Source organism: Thamnophis elegans, chromosome 4, assembly GCF_009769535.1.
Source record: "Thamnophis elegans isolate rThaEle1 chromosome 4, rThaEle1.pri, whole genome shotgun sequence".
Taxonomy (NCBI): domain Eukaryota; kingdom Metazoa; phylum Chordata; class Lepidosauria; order Squamata; family Colubridae; genus Thamnophis; species Thamnophis elegans.
Window position 1 is genome coordinate 90,039,585 of NC_045544.1, and position 17,064 is coordinate 90,056,648.

Below are 17,064 nucleotides of genomic sequence, written 5' to 3' on the forward strand. Positions count from 1 at the left end.
AGATTAGGCCTCCTCCGAATTCCATCAGTCAGCCAGTGTAGCCTGGCAACTACCCGGAGGAGAGCCTTCTCGGTGGCTGCTCCAACCCTCTGGAACGAACTCCCCGTGGAGATCCGGACCCTCACCACCCTCCAGACCTTCCACGCCGCGCTTAAAATCTGGCTATCCCGGCTGGCCTGGGGTTAAAGACTCTAACCCCTACTCGAATTGTATGACTGTTGAGTTCTTAAATGATGTAGTGCTTTTATGTTGTAAATTGTTTGTCCTTCCCCCCCCCCTTTGAACTGTGAGCCGCCCTGAGTCCCCCCAGGGAAAAGGGCGGCATACAAATAAAGTGACTATGACTATGACTATGAACCTTGCCTCCAGTACATCTTCCAAATCCCTTTTCCAATGTTGAAGGACCATCTGGAGATGAAAAAGAGGAGATACCTCCTTTTTTGAAAGAAAATAACAACATGCTAACACTTTTTCTTGAGAAATGAATTGGAGAAGAAACAAAATTAGACTAGAACTCTGAAATACTAATATATAGACATTAAGGGAAACTGCCTATTCCTAATAAACAAATCTATGTTACATTTTATATGACTTTAGAAAACCTGCCTTTCACTGATTCATTTGTTGACAAAACTGGGGAGGGGGGTTGTTTTGTTTTTTGATAAGCAACCTAACTTTTTAAATTGAAAAATATAAGTGAATATGGAATATGGCACATATGAACTACAAATAGTTACACTCTGCAACCTATGCAAAAAAGAGGAGATTGCTGGTTCTTCAAGATTAGTCACTAACAAAGGCCTCTCTGACATGTAAAACTGAACATTAAGATGCCTTTCCTCTGTTTCAATAGCTGCATCATGCTGGAACTTTTATGGTGAATTTTATAGCATTCTTGGAATTTCCTTCATTTTCTCCTCTTCTTGCCTTCATGTAGAATATTTTCTTGTTTCAGGAGCGTTCTGTGGTAGACATGAATATGTGAATATGTCAAGTATAGTATGCTGCTCAACCTTCAGTGGTGAAACTAAAGCCCACATTAAAAAGAATAACTCAGTGCCATTAAAATGCTGTGTGATTGAACTTATTCCAGAGAGCGAAGAATGTTGTAATGGACTTGGATATAATCCCTTGAAATATGTTTGCGCTGACAGCATTTCAACTAGAATGATGATGAAGGTAATTGATAGAAAACCTCTTGGTGGTTCTGATTTGACAATGGGAAGGGAAATACATTGTTCATAACTATTTTTGTAAAATAGGAATATAAAAACTCCTCTGTGCATTATTCATTTTTGCATTACCTCCATATTAATACCAAATGAGTTTGCCATGATTGATGTTATTGCAGTGAATTCTAAAGGAATTAATAATGATTAGCTGCTTCTTGTAAAGTGTTGTTCAGCACTTCAGATTAGTATAAAGGCTAAAAGTTAACATTTTGGCCTGGCTGAAAAATGTGTATATGTATATATAGTAATGTTCAATTGCTTATTTGGTTGTTTCATCATATAGCCAGTGATTTCTTAAAGTTTGCTTTCGGTTTGCATGGGCAATAAACATATATGGTATTTATGAATGAAGGGGTGGGAATGCCAAAATGTATCATTTTAACATTGTGGCCATATGAGCACAAATAAGAAGAAATATTAAGCAGTCCAAACTATCAAATGCTAAAACAAAAATATTGATTAAAATAAAATATCTGTAAAGGCAAAGTAAAGTTTCCCCTATCCAGTCATGTCCAATTCTAGGGGCTGGTATTCATATCCATTTCCTAGCCAAGGGAGACAGCATTGTCTGAAGACACTTCTGTGGTCATGTGGCCAGCATGACTATACACTGAAGTGTACATAACACTGTTACATTCCCAACAAAGGGGTACCTATTTATGTACTTACATTTGAATGCTTTCAAACTGCTGTCAGTAGGTGGGCAGAACCTGGGACAAATAACGGGCTCTCATCCCATCATGCAGCACTTGCATCTTGAACCCAGGCTGTCAACTTTCCAGCTGATAAGCTCAGCCTTTTTACCCACTCAGCTATGAAATACATATTAAAAATTAACAACTCAGTGAAATGTAATTAAGTTAGAAGGTTCCAGAGGGTTTCAATAAAAAGCAACAAACCTATTGGGTTAAAAGTTTGATACATCAAGATTGGTGCCAGGAAGAACTTTCTAAAGAAGGGATTCCAAAACCGGGAAGTGACTCACAAAAATGACAATCTGTAAGTAGACACCTACTGAATTGTAGCATTTGGGAGTTTTTCTCTTTGCTTCCTGTCTCAAAAATGGTACATTAAAAATAGTACATTAAAACATAAAGCCAATAGGATTTTAAAATGGAGCCTTAAAAAAAATTATGAATAAACTAAAAAAATGATCCAATTGAAATATAGTAAGGTAAGATATTGGTATTTCATGAAAGGTACCATTATAAGAGCTTGGAAATGTATATCAGAAAATTGTCTGTGCATGTCTATTTAAGTTGTTTTTAAAGGTCTTCAAAAGTATGGTAACTATTGTTATAGATAAAAGAAGAATCGAAATGCATCCCACTGTGTCCTAGATCTACTGAAGAAGTAACATACTGTGGGCAGTGTAACTTTGACGAGCATACTTGTTTATGTGCTTGGATAAAGAGTTCCTGTAGTTATACAAAAAATAGAGAAAATAAAAGTATATGCCCATCTTTCGAGGAAAAGATTTATACAGGAGGCCCAACTCAGTATTCATTCAAAGGTAAAATAATATGTGATGACTCATTAACTAAAGGTTATAAATTCTGAAATCAATTCAGTGAAGTATCATGTGGCCTCTTTGGAAATTGTTTTCAAATGAATCAAATCTTTTTATCAGTACATTGATAGATATCAATACAATGCTAATTATAATTGGAATAATATATATTGTAAATGTAGGAGTCTAATTGAATCAAACTAAGAGTCCATCGAACCAAGGGATTACCAAAAATTCACCTCTCCTATCTTCATAATGAGTCCAGATTTCTGAAACAGGTCACTTATACCCATCATAATTTATAACTGATTATTAAAATTATATAAACTTTTTGAAAAAATGCTTTGCAATGCACATAAGTGTGTACATGATACATCTATTTGAATCATTAAAGCAGCTGTTTCTTTTTCTAAACTCACATCTCTGAAAACATATGTACAATCTTGCTTTGCATGCGGTCTCCATAATTTGAATCTATCAGAGATAGTGGTGCAAATTCATCCCTTAACTATGGGGGCTTTGAGATGAATTGCTCCATATCTTGCATCCTCTTGTGAGATTAGATATTTTAGATGCTGCAGTTAATGTATTTAAATTGTTATGATTATTGCTTCAATTACTTAAAAATGTGGCAAAAAAACCTCTGTTAGTTTTGAAGGTTCTTCTTGTTTCCCTATTTAATGCGCTGGACTTTCACCCCAAAGTCATCCGCTAAAAGCATACGTTTCACTAAATGATTTCACTTTCTACTATTTTTACAAGTGAGGAAGAAAAAAAACCCATTTTCTTTATCCCATGTATGTGTAATGAAAATTTGATTTATGCACCATTCTTCTAAAGTGCAAAGCTTATGGAATGAAAAGATGAATTCACAAATCTGAAAGTGAACCAGATTGAGTTAGATATATCTAAATAGAAGTCCGGTATACTTAGCATATAGATTGACAATAAACTCTTGTTAAATATTTTCCTTGTAGATAAGAATCTAGAACCTCATATTACATATGAATATAGGCTAGCTGTGTGGAACAAACATGGGAAAGGCTTTAGTGAAATGAACAGTGCAACCACTGAACAAGATGTCCCTGAAGGTATACATCCACCTCATTGGACAAAAGTGGATAATCGTGAAGATGTAATATTTCTAACATGGAAGGAACCTTGTCAACCAAATGGTACAGTATTTTGGCAAACTACAATGTCTGATTTAACATTTACCCAGCACAAGGTATTTTGGGAACAAAAACATTTATAGTAAAATAATATTGTGCTTAAGCATATCCCTAATATTTTATATATCATCAAAGAACAATTTGTGTGTAGATGAATAAATATATATCATACACAAACATAAATATGTCCATATAAAAACATGATCATACACACAAATTTGTGTATGTGTATGTATAGACATATGCATGTAATATATAGTGTGTATAGACACACACACACACACACACACACACACACTTTGGTTTCCAAATCAAAAAGTGTTCAGGTGCACAGGACTGTGAATATAGAATCTATCCATAAACCTTTAAAGCAACTGGTCCTTTTCTTAGGGTAGCCGTGTATTTCCCAGAGAAGACAGAGTTCCTTTCAAATTCTACTGTCAAGTGCTATATTGTTCCTCCCAGGGGTGGGTTGTTGCCGGTGTAAACTGCCAGTTCTCTGCACGCCCATCGCAGTTGCCTATAAATTGTTCTGCACATGCGCAGAACATTTAAAAGGGACTAAAAAAATGCAATGGCATGGGCAACTGGGGAATTGGTTTGGGGGTGTGGCCATCCCGCCATCCCTACTGGTTCAGTGTTCCAGTCGCAATTTCCACTACCGGTTCGCCCAAACTGATGTGAACTGGTCATTCCTCCAAGTGCTCCAACGGACCTTTCTAAATTATTTCAGGAAGGATGGACTCACTGGAGAAGAGCCTAATGCTGGGAAAGACTGAGGGCAAAAGAAGAAGGGGACGACATAGAATGAGGTGGCTGGCTGGAGCCACCAAAGCAGTAGGCATGAGCTTAAATGGACTCCAGAGGATGGTAGAGGACAGAAGGCCTAGAGGAACATTGTTCATGGGGTCGAGATATGACTTTGCAACCTAGAACAACAACAACAAATTATTTCAAAATTCTGAAGTGTTGCACTTCAGAAGTGTAGGTGTGGTTTTATTTATTCATTCATACTGGTAAACAATAGCAATTTTAATTACTGGAACCAGTTCCAGCTCTTCATCTTCACCAGAAAAAAAAAGTACAATATGGAGTATAGTATAAAATGTAGCTCAACTTTTTTTTCCTGCCTTATCATATTGGCATCTTGTTCATGACATTCCCCAACCCACAACTTTTACAGTTTCTCATTTGAATGTAAAGTTACATTATGGTGAATGTTGTATGAACAAATCCTGGGCTCTTGTACTTTCTCTCTTTCTTTTCTCTGGCATAGATGCAAGGAAGAATTTAAAGTTGGTGCTCCTGTTCGTTTGATTGAAGTAGAGTTGAAGAACATCTTCCTATACTATACTGAGGATAATATCATAGCTCATAAAAATCTATGAGGTTTATAAGACATTGTTTAAACTTGTATTTTTTTCAATAAAAATCACTGATTCTGACCACTATTGCTCTATATTAAGATGTATCTTTAAAAATTAATTAATTAATTAATTGAAAATTGAAAGGAAAGGTCCAAACATCCCAGAAGAAGACAATGGCAAACTACTTCCATGTTACTTCCAAGTAATTTGTGGATATGTCCACAAAGTAACTAGGAGTCAAACTTAATTTGAGAAAGGAGAAGATGGAATAGTGTAACCAGAACGTACAGACCTAAAATTCATTCAGGGAATTTAATGAGTAAAAAAAAAGTCATCCAGTATATTATTTAGTCTTGGTATCAGGTTATGGTTCAAGCATATCTTTTTCTTATACAATCATTGTAATACTTTAGAAATTTAGTGTATAATTATCTGGCATACATTTAATTCAAACAAGTGTTTTAATTTCCTTCTTTATTAATAAGGTATCATCATTTATTATATTATTCTCCGAAATGGAGTTGAACATTTCAGAGGAAAAGAACTGAACTTCATGGATACCAGTGATATTCAACCATACCAGGAATACTCATATTTATTGCGTGCTTGCACTGTGGCTGGATGTTCAGACAGTAGCACGGTAGGTAAATCTTTCAATAAGTTGGTGACAGCATATCTTCTCCTTCATCATGTTGTAGCAGCCTTTAAGAGACAACTGAAAATATGGAAACATTCGTCTTTTTTCTACATATTTGCATGTTTTCAGAGAAACTCTACCAGCCACCGTGTGCTGTAGCCCAGGACAAGAAATGGGAGAAGTCAACCAGGTTGGCCAAACAGCATGTAAATTCATGCTCGGAATTTTTATCTCTGGTTGATGAAATCTTTTAACTGAACTTCAAAGAATAGGGCATTGCCTGGCTTGGGAACTAAAAAAGAGTTGCCACACTGACATTGTCTTGATCACTTGTATCTCTTCTAATACAAGAGCTAATGAACCACTGCTCTCTGTACACCAGGAAACTGTCCTTAGCTCTGGAAGATGAGGAAGAAACAACAATTATTTCTGTTGGCATCCCTAGACCATATTAAGGGTAGCAGGACTTCAGTGTTTATGGCAATAGTTGATCATGATTCATGTCACATGATATCAAACTGTTAACTATATGGAAAGGAATTAGGCAGCATTCTCTGGTAAGACAGTCTGCCTTCCAAAAGTTCCTTTTACCTAGCAAAATACAGAAAATCTGTTGTGATAAATTGTACACTTAGATTCATACGGAAACATATTCAAGGTCAGATTTCACTCTGAGGGGAGAAAAATCACCTAAGAAGAAAAATAACTTGTTCTACAGAGTGCCATGGTAATGATATGCCAGAACAAACAACAATATTTTAAACTAGAAGTGACATTCTCATTGATCAGGATATCTTGTGTACTATTACAATAAATTGCTAATTTTTTGCATTCAGGTAATTGCAGTCACTGTCCAAGGAATTCCGGAAAATGTTCTGCCACCAACAATTATACCTCTAAATGCAACAACCTTGCATTTGAGTTGGGCAGCACCAAAGAAGCCAAATGGTTTAATCAAAGAATACCTCATCCATCAAATTGGAAAGGGATTTATATGTACTGGCCCTGCGGACCAGGTGCAGCTCACCCTCACAGGTAAGAATAGAAAGTTCTTCAAGGAAATGACATCAGTGTTTTATTTAACTTGTCTTCTTATGTTAGTCTATTTTTTAAACACTGCACTCCTTACAATGAACAACCCTTTAAGTGAATATAACCATTGAATTACAATTTCAGAACACCAATAGTAGCAATTCTTGAAAGTCCGCACAAATATTTATTAACCCTTAATTTATAAGAATTTCCTTATCCTAGCAATAATAATGAACAATAATGATTAATTTCTATTGCCAATATTTTTATTTAAGAACTTACCAATCACCTTTATAGGAGTATATTGTTATTATGATTAATTGCACAATCAACCAGACATTGAGACAGGATTTGGCATTTTTATTCACCCATTGAGTTCTTCCCAAAGACCTGGGATAGGCAGATGTTGACATTGAATGGTCCAAAAGCTATCGTCATCATCATCATAGGATGTAAACTCCTCCAAGTAAAGATGCCTTTTGAATTGGCTGATGGTGATTTTGTCCATGTTGATGCTGTTCATGTGGTGCTGTTTTGGGATTATACCCAAGGATCCTATTGCTTCCTGATAAGGACCTGGTTTTTTTTTTAAAGTAAAGCTTCCCTGAAAGCTGGCTTATCTGCAGAGAACCAAGTCCCTGTCACTGGTATTAAAATTGCAATTAATAAATTGTCAGAAGTCAATTAGCAAATCAATTTTACTATGGTTCAGTATCAGATTCAACAAAAGACATCAGAGAGAATAGCAATAAGATTGTCCAAGCAATATTTTCCAGAGATCTTTGGAGTCCTTTATACTGTATTTTAAACTATTGTGTCTTTCATTAAAAAGTCAGTGATTATTTTTACAAATCCATTTGTCAAACTTCAAAAACTTAATCCAAAATATAACTTGCCATAACACAAACTCCTGGATTGTGTTAACTCTTGCCTTTCTCCCTAGCTTTTCAAATACTTGTATAGCTATTATTGCTTTGTGATATTATTAAGTATAGAACAAAATAAATTAGTCAACCACCAATGAAAAAATGGAACAAAAATTCTGCTGAAAATTTCCCATTTGCATCAGTGCCTGGTTAAAAAAGCTTAAAAACAAAAATACAAAAGGCAACATTTTCCCTTTCGCTACAGTTTTGTGCAAAACTAGGATTTTCCTTTATCCCCAAATTTTATAATTTAAAGTGGGTAGGGGTTGCAATGTAATAGCAGTTGCCAATGCATATTTATTCTTCTACACACTTCGAGTTAAAGAAACATCATTCCTTTAATGTAGCAAGGAACCCCACCCCTTTCCCTGATCAAGGCAAATTTGCTTTTTCATCTCAAGGAGTGATTGTGCTTCTGCAACATGATAATTATTGCTCTGTAAATTCATGATGTTCGCTAAATCAACTGTACTTATTTCACATAGCTCAACTGTTTGAACTACCCATCGTTCCAGCTCCCGTGGGCCTATGTTTTGATTTTCTCATCTTCTTCTAAAACCTCTGCTGTTCCCAGAGCAACATTTGAACATTAATGAAGCTGTAGCATTAAGCTTTCCCTGATACTTTGAATCCAAGGGCCTTACAAATTGCAGATGAGGCAGCTTGCACCTTGCCTCTGCACCATTGTCTCACTTCTTATTTTTAATTACATCAAAGCTTTGGAAACATGATCCCATAAATGCTTGGTGGGAATTGTGGCGAATGTGTTCATCATGTGAAATCCATAAATTGCTTATAATCCTCTCAAGATGTTTAAAAAAAGCATTAAGTAATTGGAGACAGGAAGTCCTGAGTTAATTATTTAGAGGTGTTATCAGTGCTTTAAGTAAACTGAAGCATTTTCCACTATCGCCCTGACTTGAATGCCATTGGGATCAAGGGGCACCAGCCATCATCTTCTCATGTTCTCTAATGCAAACAGCAAATGGCAGCTTGTCAATAAAATACCTTTTTATATCATTTATTAGTGAATACTTCCAGTAGTCTGTACAGAACAATTTGGATGACAGTTATTGCATTGTTTCACTTGGTGTTACAATTCCTTTACAAATAACATTTCTAACACAATGCTAGGAGGATGAGAAGAGTCTAAAATATTGAAGGGAGCAGAAGTATTAAAAGAAAACTGAGACTGCTCATTTTGGTATCAAAATCAAAGTCAGAAATTCATTTTTCAAAGTCCAATATTAGATTTTAAGTGTTTCTAGAATTTATGGAATGGATGAAGGGTGTAATATTTTTCACTAAGACTTTAAAGTTGGTTGAATAGTTTTTGATATATGAATTGCATACATTATACACATTTTGTGCCAGATTACCAGAAGATTTTCACAATTGTGTTCTTTAATTCCCATAGGATAATTCCAAGTTGTATAAAACCAGCAAGAATTCCTATAATATCCTAAACCATTGTGGCATATATTTCTGTGGACCAATTACTAATTTTTAATTTCAGCAATGCAGGCTTTAATCCATAAAAGATTGTATAGATAAGTACCTGTATTAAGGATGTTTGCCAAATAGATACAGCTTTAGAGAACTGCAAAAGCAAAAAGTCTAACTCTCAGCATTAAAATCTTGGTTATCGAGTAAATTGCACCAATGAGCTTATGACATATTGTAAGATCTAGCATGTTCATCTATTTTCTTTAAAAAGTGAGAGATGCCAAACGTGCAGTCTGAAAGGATGCAGGTATAGTTGTTTTCTCAAATTTTTCAGAACATGCCCTCTTGAGTCATCAGCCATCAACATTCCTATGTTCACAAAGAAATTCCAAGATTTGGAATTTTAAAGGGATGGGGGGGGAGGGAGGCCTCATTTGGTTGCAACATTAAGCTATGAATTGATATTATAAGAATTAGCCCCAGCAAGTCATTGGCTTATATGCTGTCTCCCATATTTTTAATTAGTTGCTTCTTGAGACATTTGAAAGAGTGCAGAAAAGAACAAAGATGCTTAGGGGACTGAATGCTAAAACTTATGAAGAATGGTTGCAAGAATTGGGTATGTCTAGTTTAATGAAAAGAAGGACTAAGGATGTCGTGGTAGCGATGTTCAATGTCTAAGGGGCTGTCACAAAGAAGGGGAGGTCAATCTATTCTCCAAAGCACCTGAAGGCAGGGCAAGGAGCAATGGATGGAAACTAATCAAACTTCTCAGGGTCACTCAGATAATAGATAAACCTCTAAGTGCTTCAACAACCCTCTAAAAGGGTGCAGACTACCAACTGTCTGCAAGAAATATCAATCCTCCATTCCCTGTCAGATCTGAAGAAGGTTTTTGAATGAGAAGTGAAACATCTTCAAAAGAAAAAACAAGAAAGTCCAGTTGCCTTTTGAAAAATACCTTTGGTCCAACATTGGAGGTTTTTAAGAAGAGATTGGCACTCTACATGGGGCAGCCCTTGAAGAGCATTTGGAGACTTCAGCTTGTCCAGAATGCAGCCGCGCGAGCAATTGTGGGTGCACCTCAGTACACCCACGTTACACCTATCCTCCGCGAGCTGCACTGGCTGCCTATTGGTCTCCGGATACGCTTCAAGGTGCTAGTCGTCACTTATAAAGCCCTTCATGGTATTGGACCTGGGTACTTGAGAGATCGCCTGCTGCCAATTACCTCCCAAAGTCCTATTAGATTCCACAGACTAGGCCTCCACCGAATTCCATCCGCCGGCCAATGCCATTTGTCGACTACCTGGAGGAGGGCCTTCTCTGTGGCTGCTCCAGCCCTCCGGAACGATCTCCCCGTGGAGATCCGGACCCTCACCACCCTTCAGGCTTTCCGCAAAGCTGTCAAAACCTGGCTGTTCCGACAGGCCTGGGACTGATGAGTTCCCACCCCCTCTCGAATTTGTGTGGCTGTTGGTTGCTTTTAAATTGTTTTTGTATTTTGTTTGTTTGCCTTTTGTTTTTGTCTGTATTATCCCTTTCCCCTTTGGTTTGTTAGCCGCCCTGAGTCCCTTCAGGAATAGGGCGGCATACAAGTGCAATAAACCTTAACCTTAACCTTAACCATTGGAGAACAATCTGCCTGAAATGATATAAGTTTCCTGTTTGAGCAGGGATTTGGACTGGATCTCCAAGGACCCTTATGTTATTCTATGATTCTTGTGACATGAAATGGAGCCAAACTGCGATTTATTTTCTCCAGAAAAAATCCAAGTGTGGACTATACAAATTTATGAAGCTGGCTCATTTAAGCAAATCATAATTAACAAGAATATCTAAGTAGACTTCAGATAATTGATAAATTACCATTAATAAAAATGTAAACAAACGTTTCTGATCTTTTCCTCATGGCTATACCAAATGAGAAGTAGCATGGGGAATTAAGAATATCTGAGTTTAAGAGTTAGTCAACTCATATTCTTCATTCTGCAATATTAATCCATGGATTAATTTAAAAGAACTAGCCACAGCTAATGTAATATTTTGTCTGACTACTACTGTACCAAAAAAGACAAAGAAAAGAATTTGCAAAGAGAGACTATGTCCTGACTATTCATTCTGTTTTCCTCATAATTTCTCTAAAGAAATATTACTCATTTATTTTTATTAACACATCTTATACAAAAGCTTCTCTAGAAATTCAAGATGCTTATGGAATGACAATCATAGAAGGTAATTGGGACATTCATTGATATTTGAGAAAATACAGAAGACGAGATAAGATACTCTATTTCTATCAGAATGCATTAATTCACGCTTCTGCAGAATTAATTCCATTAAAAAATCTGAAGGAGGCAGACTTTATGCTGGAGGAAATCCTTAATTCTAAGTTACTTTTAATAAGCAGAATAATCCCCACTTCAAATGTTATCAGTTCCATGGTGAAGTGATCTTAAGTGCACCACCATTCCTCTGATTCTTTCTCTGACGGGAATAATATTGCCTAATCTTATCTGAATGTTCTTAGGGGTTTACTGCATAATGTGTATGAGATGTTTTGTATTCATCTTCATCATGATCATCACCATCACCTGTATTAAAACTCACTATTGGTTTTCTACAATAGGAACCTTCTCAGTCATGGAATATAGTTATGTAAATTAAAATGTTCATCTCTAAGACAGTACACAAGTTAGCATGAAATTGGTTGAGGCGAGTGATTTTCATTCCTCATATACCTATTGTGTAAGGAAAAGCTCAGCATAAGAAAGGGTGCTACACAAATCTGTAAGAGATGGAATTCTGCTGAGTTGGAACTCAGTGTCCCAAGTTTCCTTGAAAAGAAGAGCTCTTTGTTAATACCGTTTGGATGGAGTGGTTAATAATTGCATAGGAAAAAGAATGCTTAAAACACATGTGCATTGAGCTTTTGCACATATAGAGCTCTTCTTAGATGTTGAATATTTTCAGCAAGAATGCAGAATTAAAAAGACTTCTAAAGCTTCTTTCAGGCTAATGTATCTCTACATTTTCAAGGAGACTAATGAAATACTTTTTTAAAAAACCCTAATGCAATTTCTCAAGTTCTCATGTCCAAAAAGTATGAATGTACTGAGGCTTGTAAACAGAACAGAACAAAATTGTGATCCAGACTCCCTTGTTATCACTGTGTTTTAATATCAGACGAATAAATAGCAAAAACAGGATGCTTATACCCTGATGCAGTAAGTGGGATAAGCACTTCTTTGCCTGCCTTTTATTTATTTACTTTGCCTCTCTCTATGGCATACTGCTGTAAATTAATATTGCTTCATAATAAGGCTGTTAGGGTCTGGATGGGAGATAACAAGCTTGCACTCAATCCGGATAAGACCGAGTGGCTGGTGTGTTTCCCTCCCACTAATTGGCCAAGTTTTCCATCTCTCAGGCTGGGGGGTCAAACAGTATGCCCCTCAGACAGGGTTCGCAATTTGGGAGTCCTCCTGGACCCACAGCTGACTTCAAACACCACTTGTCGGCTGTGACCAGGGGGGCATTTGCCCAGGTTCACCTGGTGCACCAGTTGCGTCCCTACCTGAACCGGGAGGCCCTCACAACAGTCACTCGTGCCCTTGTGACCTCTAGACTGGACTACTGCAACGTGCTCTACATGGGGCAGCCCTTGAAGAGCATTCGGAGACTTCAGCTTGTCCAGAATGCAGCCGCGCGAGCGATTGTGGGTGCACCTCGGTTTACCCACGTAACACCTATCCTCTGCGAGCTGCACTGGCTGCCTATTGGTCTTCGGATACACTTCAAGGTGCTAGTCGTCACTTATAAAGCCCTTCATGGTATTGGACCTGGGTACTTGAGAGACCGCCTGCTGCCAATTACCTCCAATAGACCGATCAGATCCCACAGATTAGGCCTCCTCCGAATTCCATCCGCCGGCCAATGCCGACTGGCGACTACCCGGAGGAGAGCCTTCTCTGTGGCTGCTCCGACCCTCTGGAACGAACTCCCCATGGAGATTCGAACCCTCACCACCCTCCAAGCCTTCCGCAAAGCCCTTAAAACCTGGCTGTTCCGACAGGCCTGGGGCTAAAGAGCTGTTGCCCCCCTTCTCGAATGGTATGGTTTGTTGTGTGTTTTTAAATTTTGTATTGTTATGTCTTGTCTTTTTTATCCCCCTGTCTGTACCTCCTTCCCTGATTGAATTGTGAGCTGCCCTGAGTCCCCTTCGGGGAAAAGGGCAGCATATAAATGTAATAAATCAATCAATCAATCAATCAATGTTTCCTTTTAGTAGTGAATTAAATGATTCCCTTTAGGAACAATTGAAGTTACCTATTGCTAGAATAATCTGTCGAATAGCAAAATGTTGAATATTTGGCTTCTATCCATACCTTCTTTTTCTTTTTAAGAAAGAAAATATGTTTATGAAAATAATACAGAGATAATTCTTTCCCTTCTTCTGTTCTAGTTAATAATTGTATAGTAGTCCAGTCTGTCCTCTTGACTCCTCTCTTGATTTTACATGTTTTTTCCCCTCTTCAATTTGCAAGAAATACAGAGTCCCAGTGACTATTTACTGTTCTTCTTTTCATTCTGGTCTTTTGGAAACAACTGGCAGCTATACAACCATTTTGAGAAAGGGAGGGGGTGAAACAATGAGGTTGCCATCTTACCAGTTTTAGACAAAGTGCTACTCCCTATGGTTTTCTTCTCTTTCTTGCTATAGAATTCCATTGTTTGTTTGTTTTCTTAAAGTAGTTGCAATGCAAAGATAAGACAGCGCTGGATTCCTCAATGACAAAAAAACAAGGAAGATTGGAAGGAAAGAATAGAATGAGGGCAGAAGTCTACTAGCAGTTTTGGAGCTCATAATAAAGAAAATCAAGAAGCTTTCCTTTCTTGATAACTGCTTTTCGAAACATATGCATAAGAATGAATAGCTATCTACATATTTATAAATCAGTTTTCAAAGGTTATGTTGAAACTTGCAGTGTTTTACTGTAGAGAAATGCTGAGGCATGTTCAAAAGGAACAATAGGAGGTAATTGTGAATTTAGGGTATAGAAATAGGAGAAGACTTCTAAAACTGGTACTGAATGGCAAAAGAGAATGCATTTGGGAATAGATGCTAACAGACATTTAATGATTATAAAATAAATAGTTCTACTTTAAAAAATTGGTTAGATGCATTCCCTAAACTTGGAGACATGCAGGTCTACATACAAAAGCTAAACATACCTATTTAATGGAATTGGTAAATAGTTAAAAGTAGTGGCAGCTGCTGTTTGAATTTAAAAAGGAAAAGGAAAAATAATAGATACTTGACTGTCACTGAATGAAACATGAGAAACAAGAGGAGGAGTATATTTTTAGGGGGGGGAAATCAGCACTGGAAACTCTTTTGGCTTCCGGCTCTGCTTGTGGTTTCTTATGTTTCTTGAGGCAATTGGCTGAAATACTTATTATCACTTTTGGAAAATTATGTGTGCTTCAAAAAAAAAGCAAAGTTATATCACTTTATGATATATGAAGATTTAGTTCTCTGAGTTGCCCAGAATTTAGCACAAAGAATCTGAGAAAAGAAGAACCAGGACTGACATGATAGCAGTGTTCCAATATTTGAGGGGCTGACTCAAAGAAGAGAAGGCCAATTATTCTCCAAAGTACCAGAGAGCAGGACAAGAAATAATGGTTTGAAACTAATCAAGGCGAGAAGCAACTTGGAATTAAGGAAAAACTTCCTAACATTGAGCACCATTAACTAGTGGAACAGCTTGCCTTCAGAAGTTGTGGGTGCTTCATCACTGGAGGTTTTTAAGAGGAGTCTAGACAGCCACTTGTCTGAAATGGTATAGAGCAGTGTTTCTCAACCTTGGCAACTTGAAGATGTCTGGACTTCAACTCCCAGAATTCCCCAGCCAGCGAATGCGAATGCTGGCTGGGGAATTCTGGGAGTTGAAGTCCAGACATCTTCAAGTTGCCAAGGTTGAGAAACACTGGTATAGAGTCTCCTGCTTGAACAGGGGGCTAGACTCCAAAGCCCATTCTATCCAATTCTATTCTATTCTATTCTATTCTATTCCAACCTTTCTCTCCTAAGAAACAGAATCATTCAATGTTCCTTCCCCTGTAATGTAATTCTTGGAAAAAATAGGGGAAATCTTACTCATTTTTGTTTCTAACTTCAGCCACTATTTGCTTCAGTCTTCTCTCATGTGGCTTTTACAAATTACTTTGAAGAGAAGGTGGCTCTCAACAGCAAATAGGTTGCCACATCTGATTTATTATTGAAGAAAAACAATATTTTGAATTACTTTGCTCATTTTCAGCCTTCTCTATGATCCCTGATATCCAAGTTAATAATTATGTTTATATAGCTTGTGTTGAACATCCAGATGATGATGATGATGTTATCCATTTAGTCCAGTCCGACTGTTGGCGATTTTATGAGTGAGGTCTCTCCATATCTTCCAATCTTTCACTGTTTCTTTGAGTTTTTTAAATGCTCTGGTGGTGTCAGCTTCGACAGCATCCAGCCACCATGTATTTTGAAGGCCTGGTTTCCTGTTACCATTGAACATCCAAGATATATGAATAAATATTTGTATACAATTTTTAAAAAATCCATGAATGTAAATGTTTTGGGTTAAGTATATTCTATTTTCTCTCTAATAGAACTCTAACCTAAAAAAAATATCTGTAGGTTTCACCTTTTTTATATTTATTTAGATCTTCAGCCTTATGAAAACTACAACTTCACACTCACAGCATGTACATTTGCTGGTTGTACTACCAGTCAGACAACTGCAGGTAGAACATTGCAAGCTGCTCCTCAAGGTAAAGACTAATTTATTAACTTTTAAACTATTTATATATGACAACTACACCAGGGCACTATATCTAGGCACTGAATTTAAACAAAAACAATTCTTCAACTCCTTGTTTGTTCCGTCAATGAGGAATTATGTTCAAATGGACCTAAACAGAAAAATTGAAGAAAGGATGGAATGGCAACCCAAGGCAATTTTTTTAAAAAATGCTTAGAGAACACCTGCCTAACATTCCTAGTTGTAAGCCATCTAGAGACATTTGACAGTTGGCCAATCTACAAAGTAAGTGAAAGACAGGAAGGAAGGAAGGAAGGAAGGAAGGAAGGAAGGAAGGAAGGAAGGAAGGAAGGAAGGAAGGAAGGAAGGAAGGAAGGAAGGAGTGGTAGAAGTGAACACACAGATCCAGACCCTTAGAAATAAACCTTATTTATAGAACATTTAAAAGAGGTGATTAAAAAGCTAAGAAGGAAAACAAAAGACCAGAATAGCAACCAACAACTACATAAGTAGAGATTAACACCAGACAAACTACCAAGCAGAAAGCTATACTCTAATCAAACAACTACCAAGGACAAACCACAGCAAGACTGACGGAGAGCAAACCCCATACTCACTAGCACTTATGATATTACCTATTCAGTAATGGTGGTATTCCAAAAAATTTACTACCGGTTTTGTGGGCGTGGCTTGGTGGGCATGACATGCCTTGGTGGGTGTGGCTCTGTGGGCATGGCAGGGGAAGGATACTGTAAAATTTCTATTCCCTCCTCACTTTGAGGGGAAGGTTATTGCAAAATCCCCATTCCCTCCCAATTCTCTGGGACTCGGGAGTCAGAGACTAGACGGGGACAGGGGCAGTCAGAGGTGGTATTTACTAGTTCTCCGAACCACTCAACATTTCCACTACTGGTTCTC

At 37.3% G+C, this 17,064-nt stretch overlaps 1 protein-coding gene across 1 annotated transcript in view; it reads left to right on the forward strand.

The window, feature by feature from the left end:
- Window positions 1-17,064, forward strand: part of USH2A (usherin) — a 517,131-nt gene that overhangs the window by 416,307 nt on the left and 83,760 nt on the right. Inside the window, 6 exon segments of the mRNA XM_032216063.1 lie at window positions 956-1,179; window positions 2,535-2,745; window positions 3,720-3,917; window positions 5,767-5,921; window positions 6,755-6,953; window positions 16,049-16,156. Coding sequence (XP_032071954.1) covers window positions 956-1,179; window positions 2,535-2,745; window positions 3,720-3,917; window positions 5,767-5,921; window positions 6,755-6,953; window positions 16,049-16,156 — 1,095 coding nt within the window.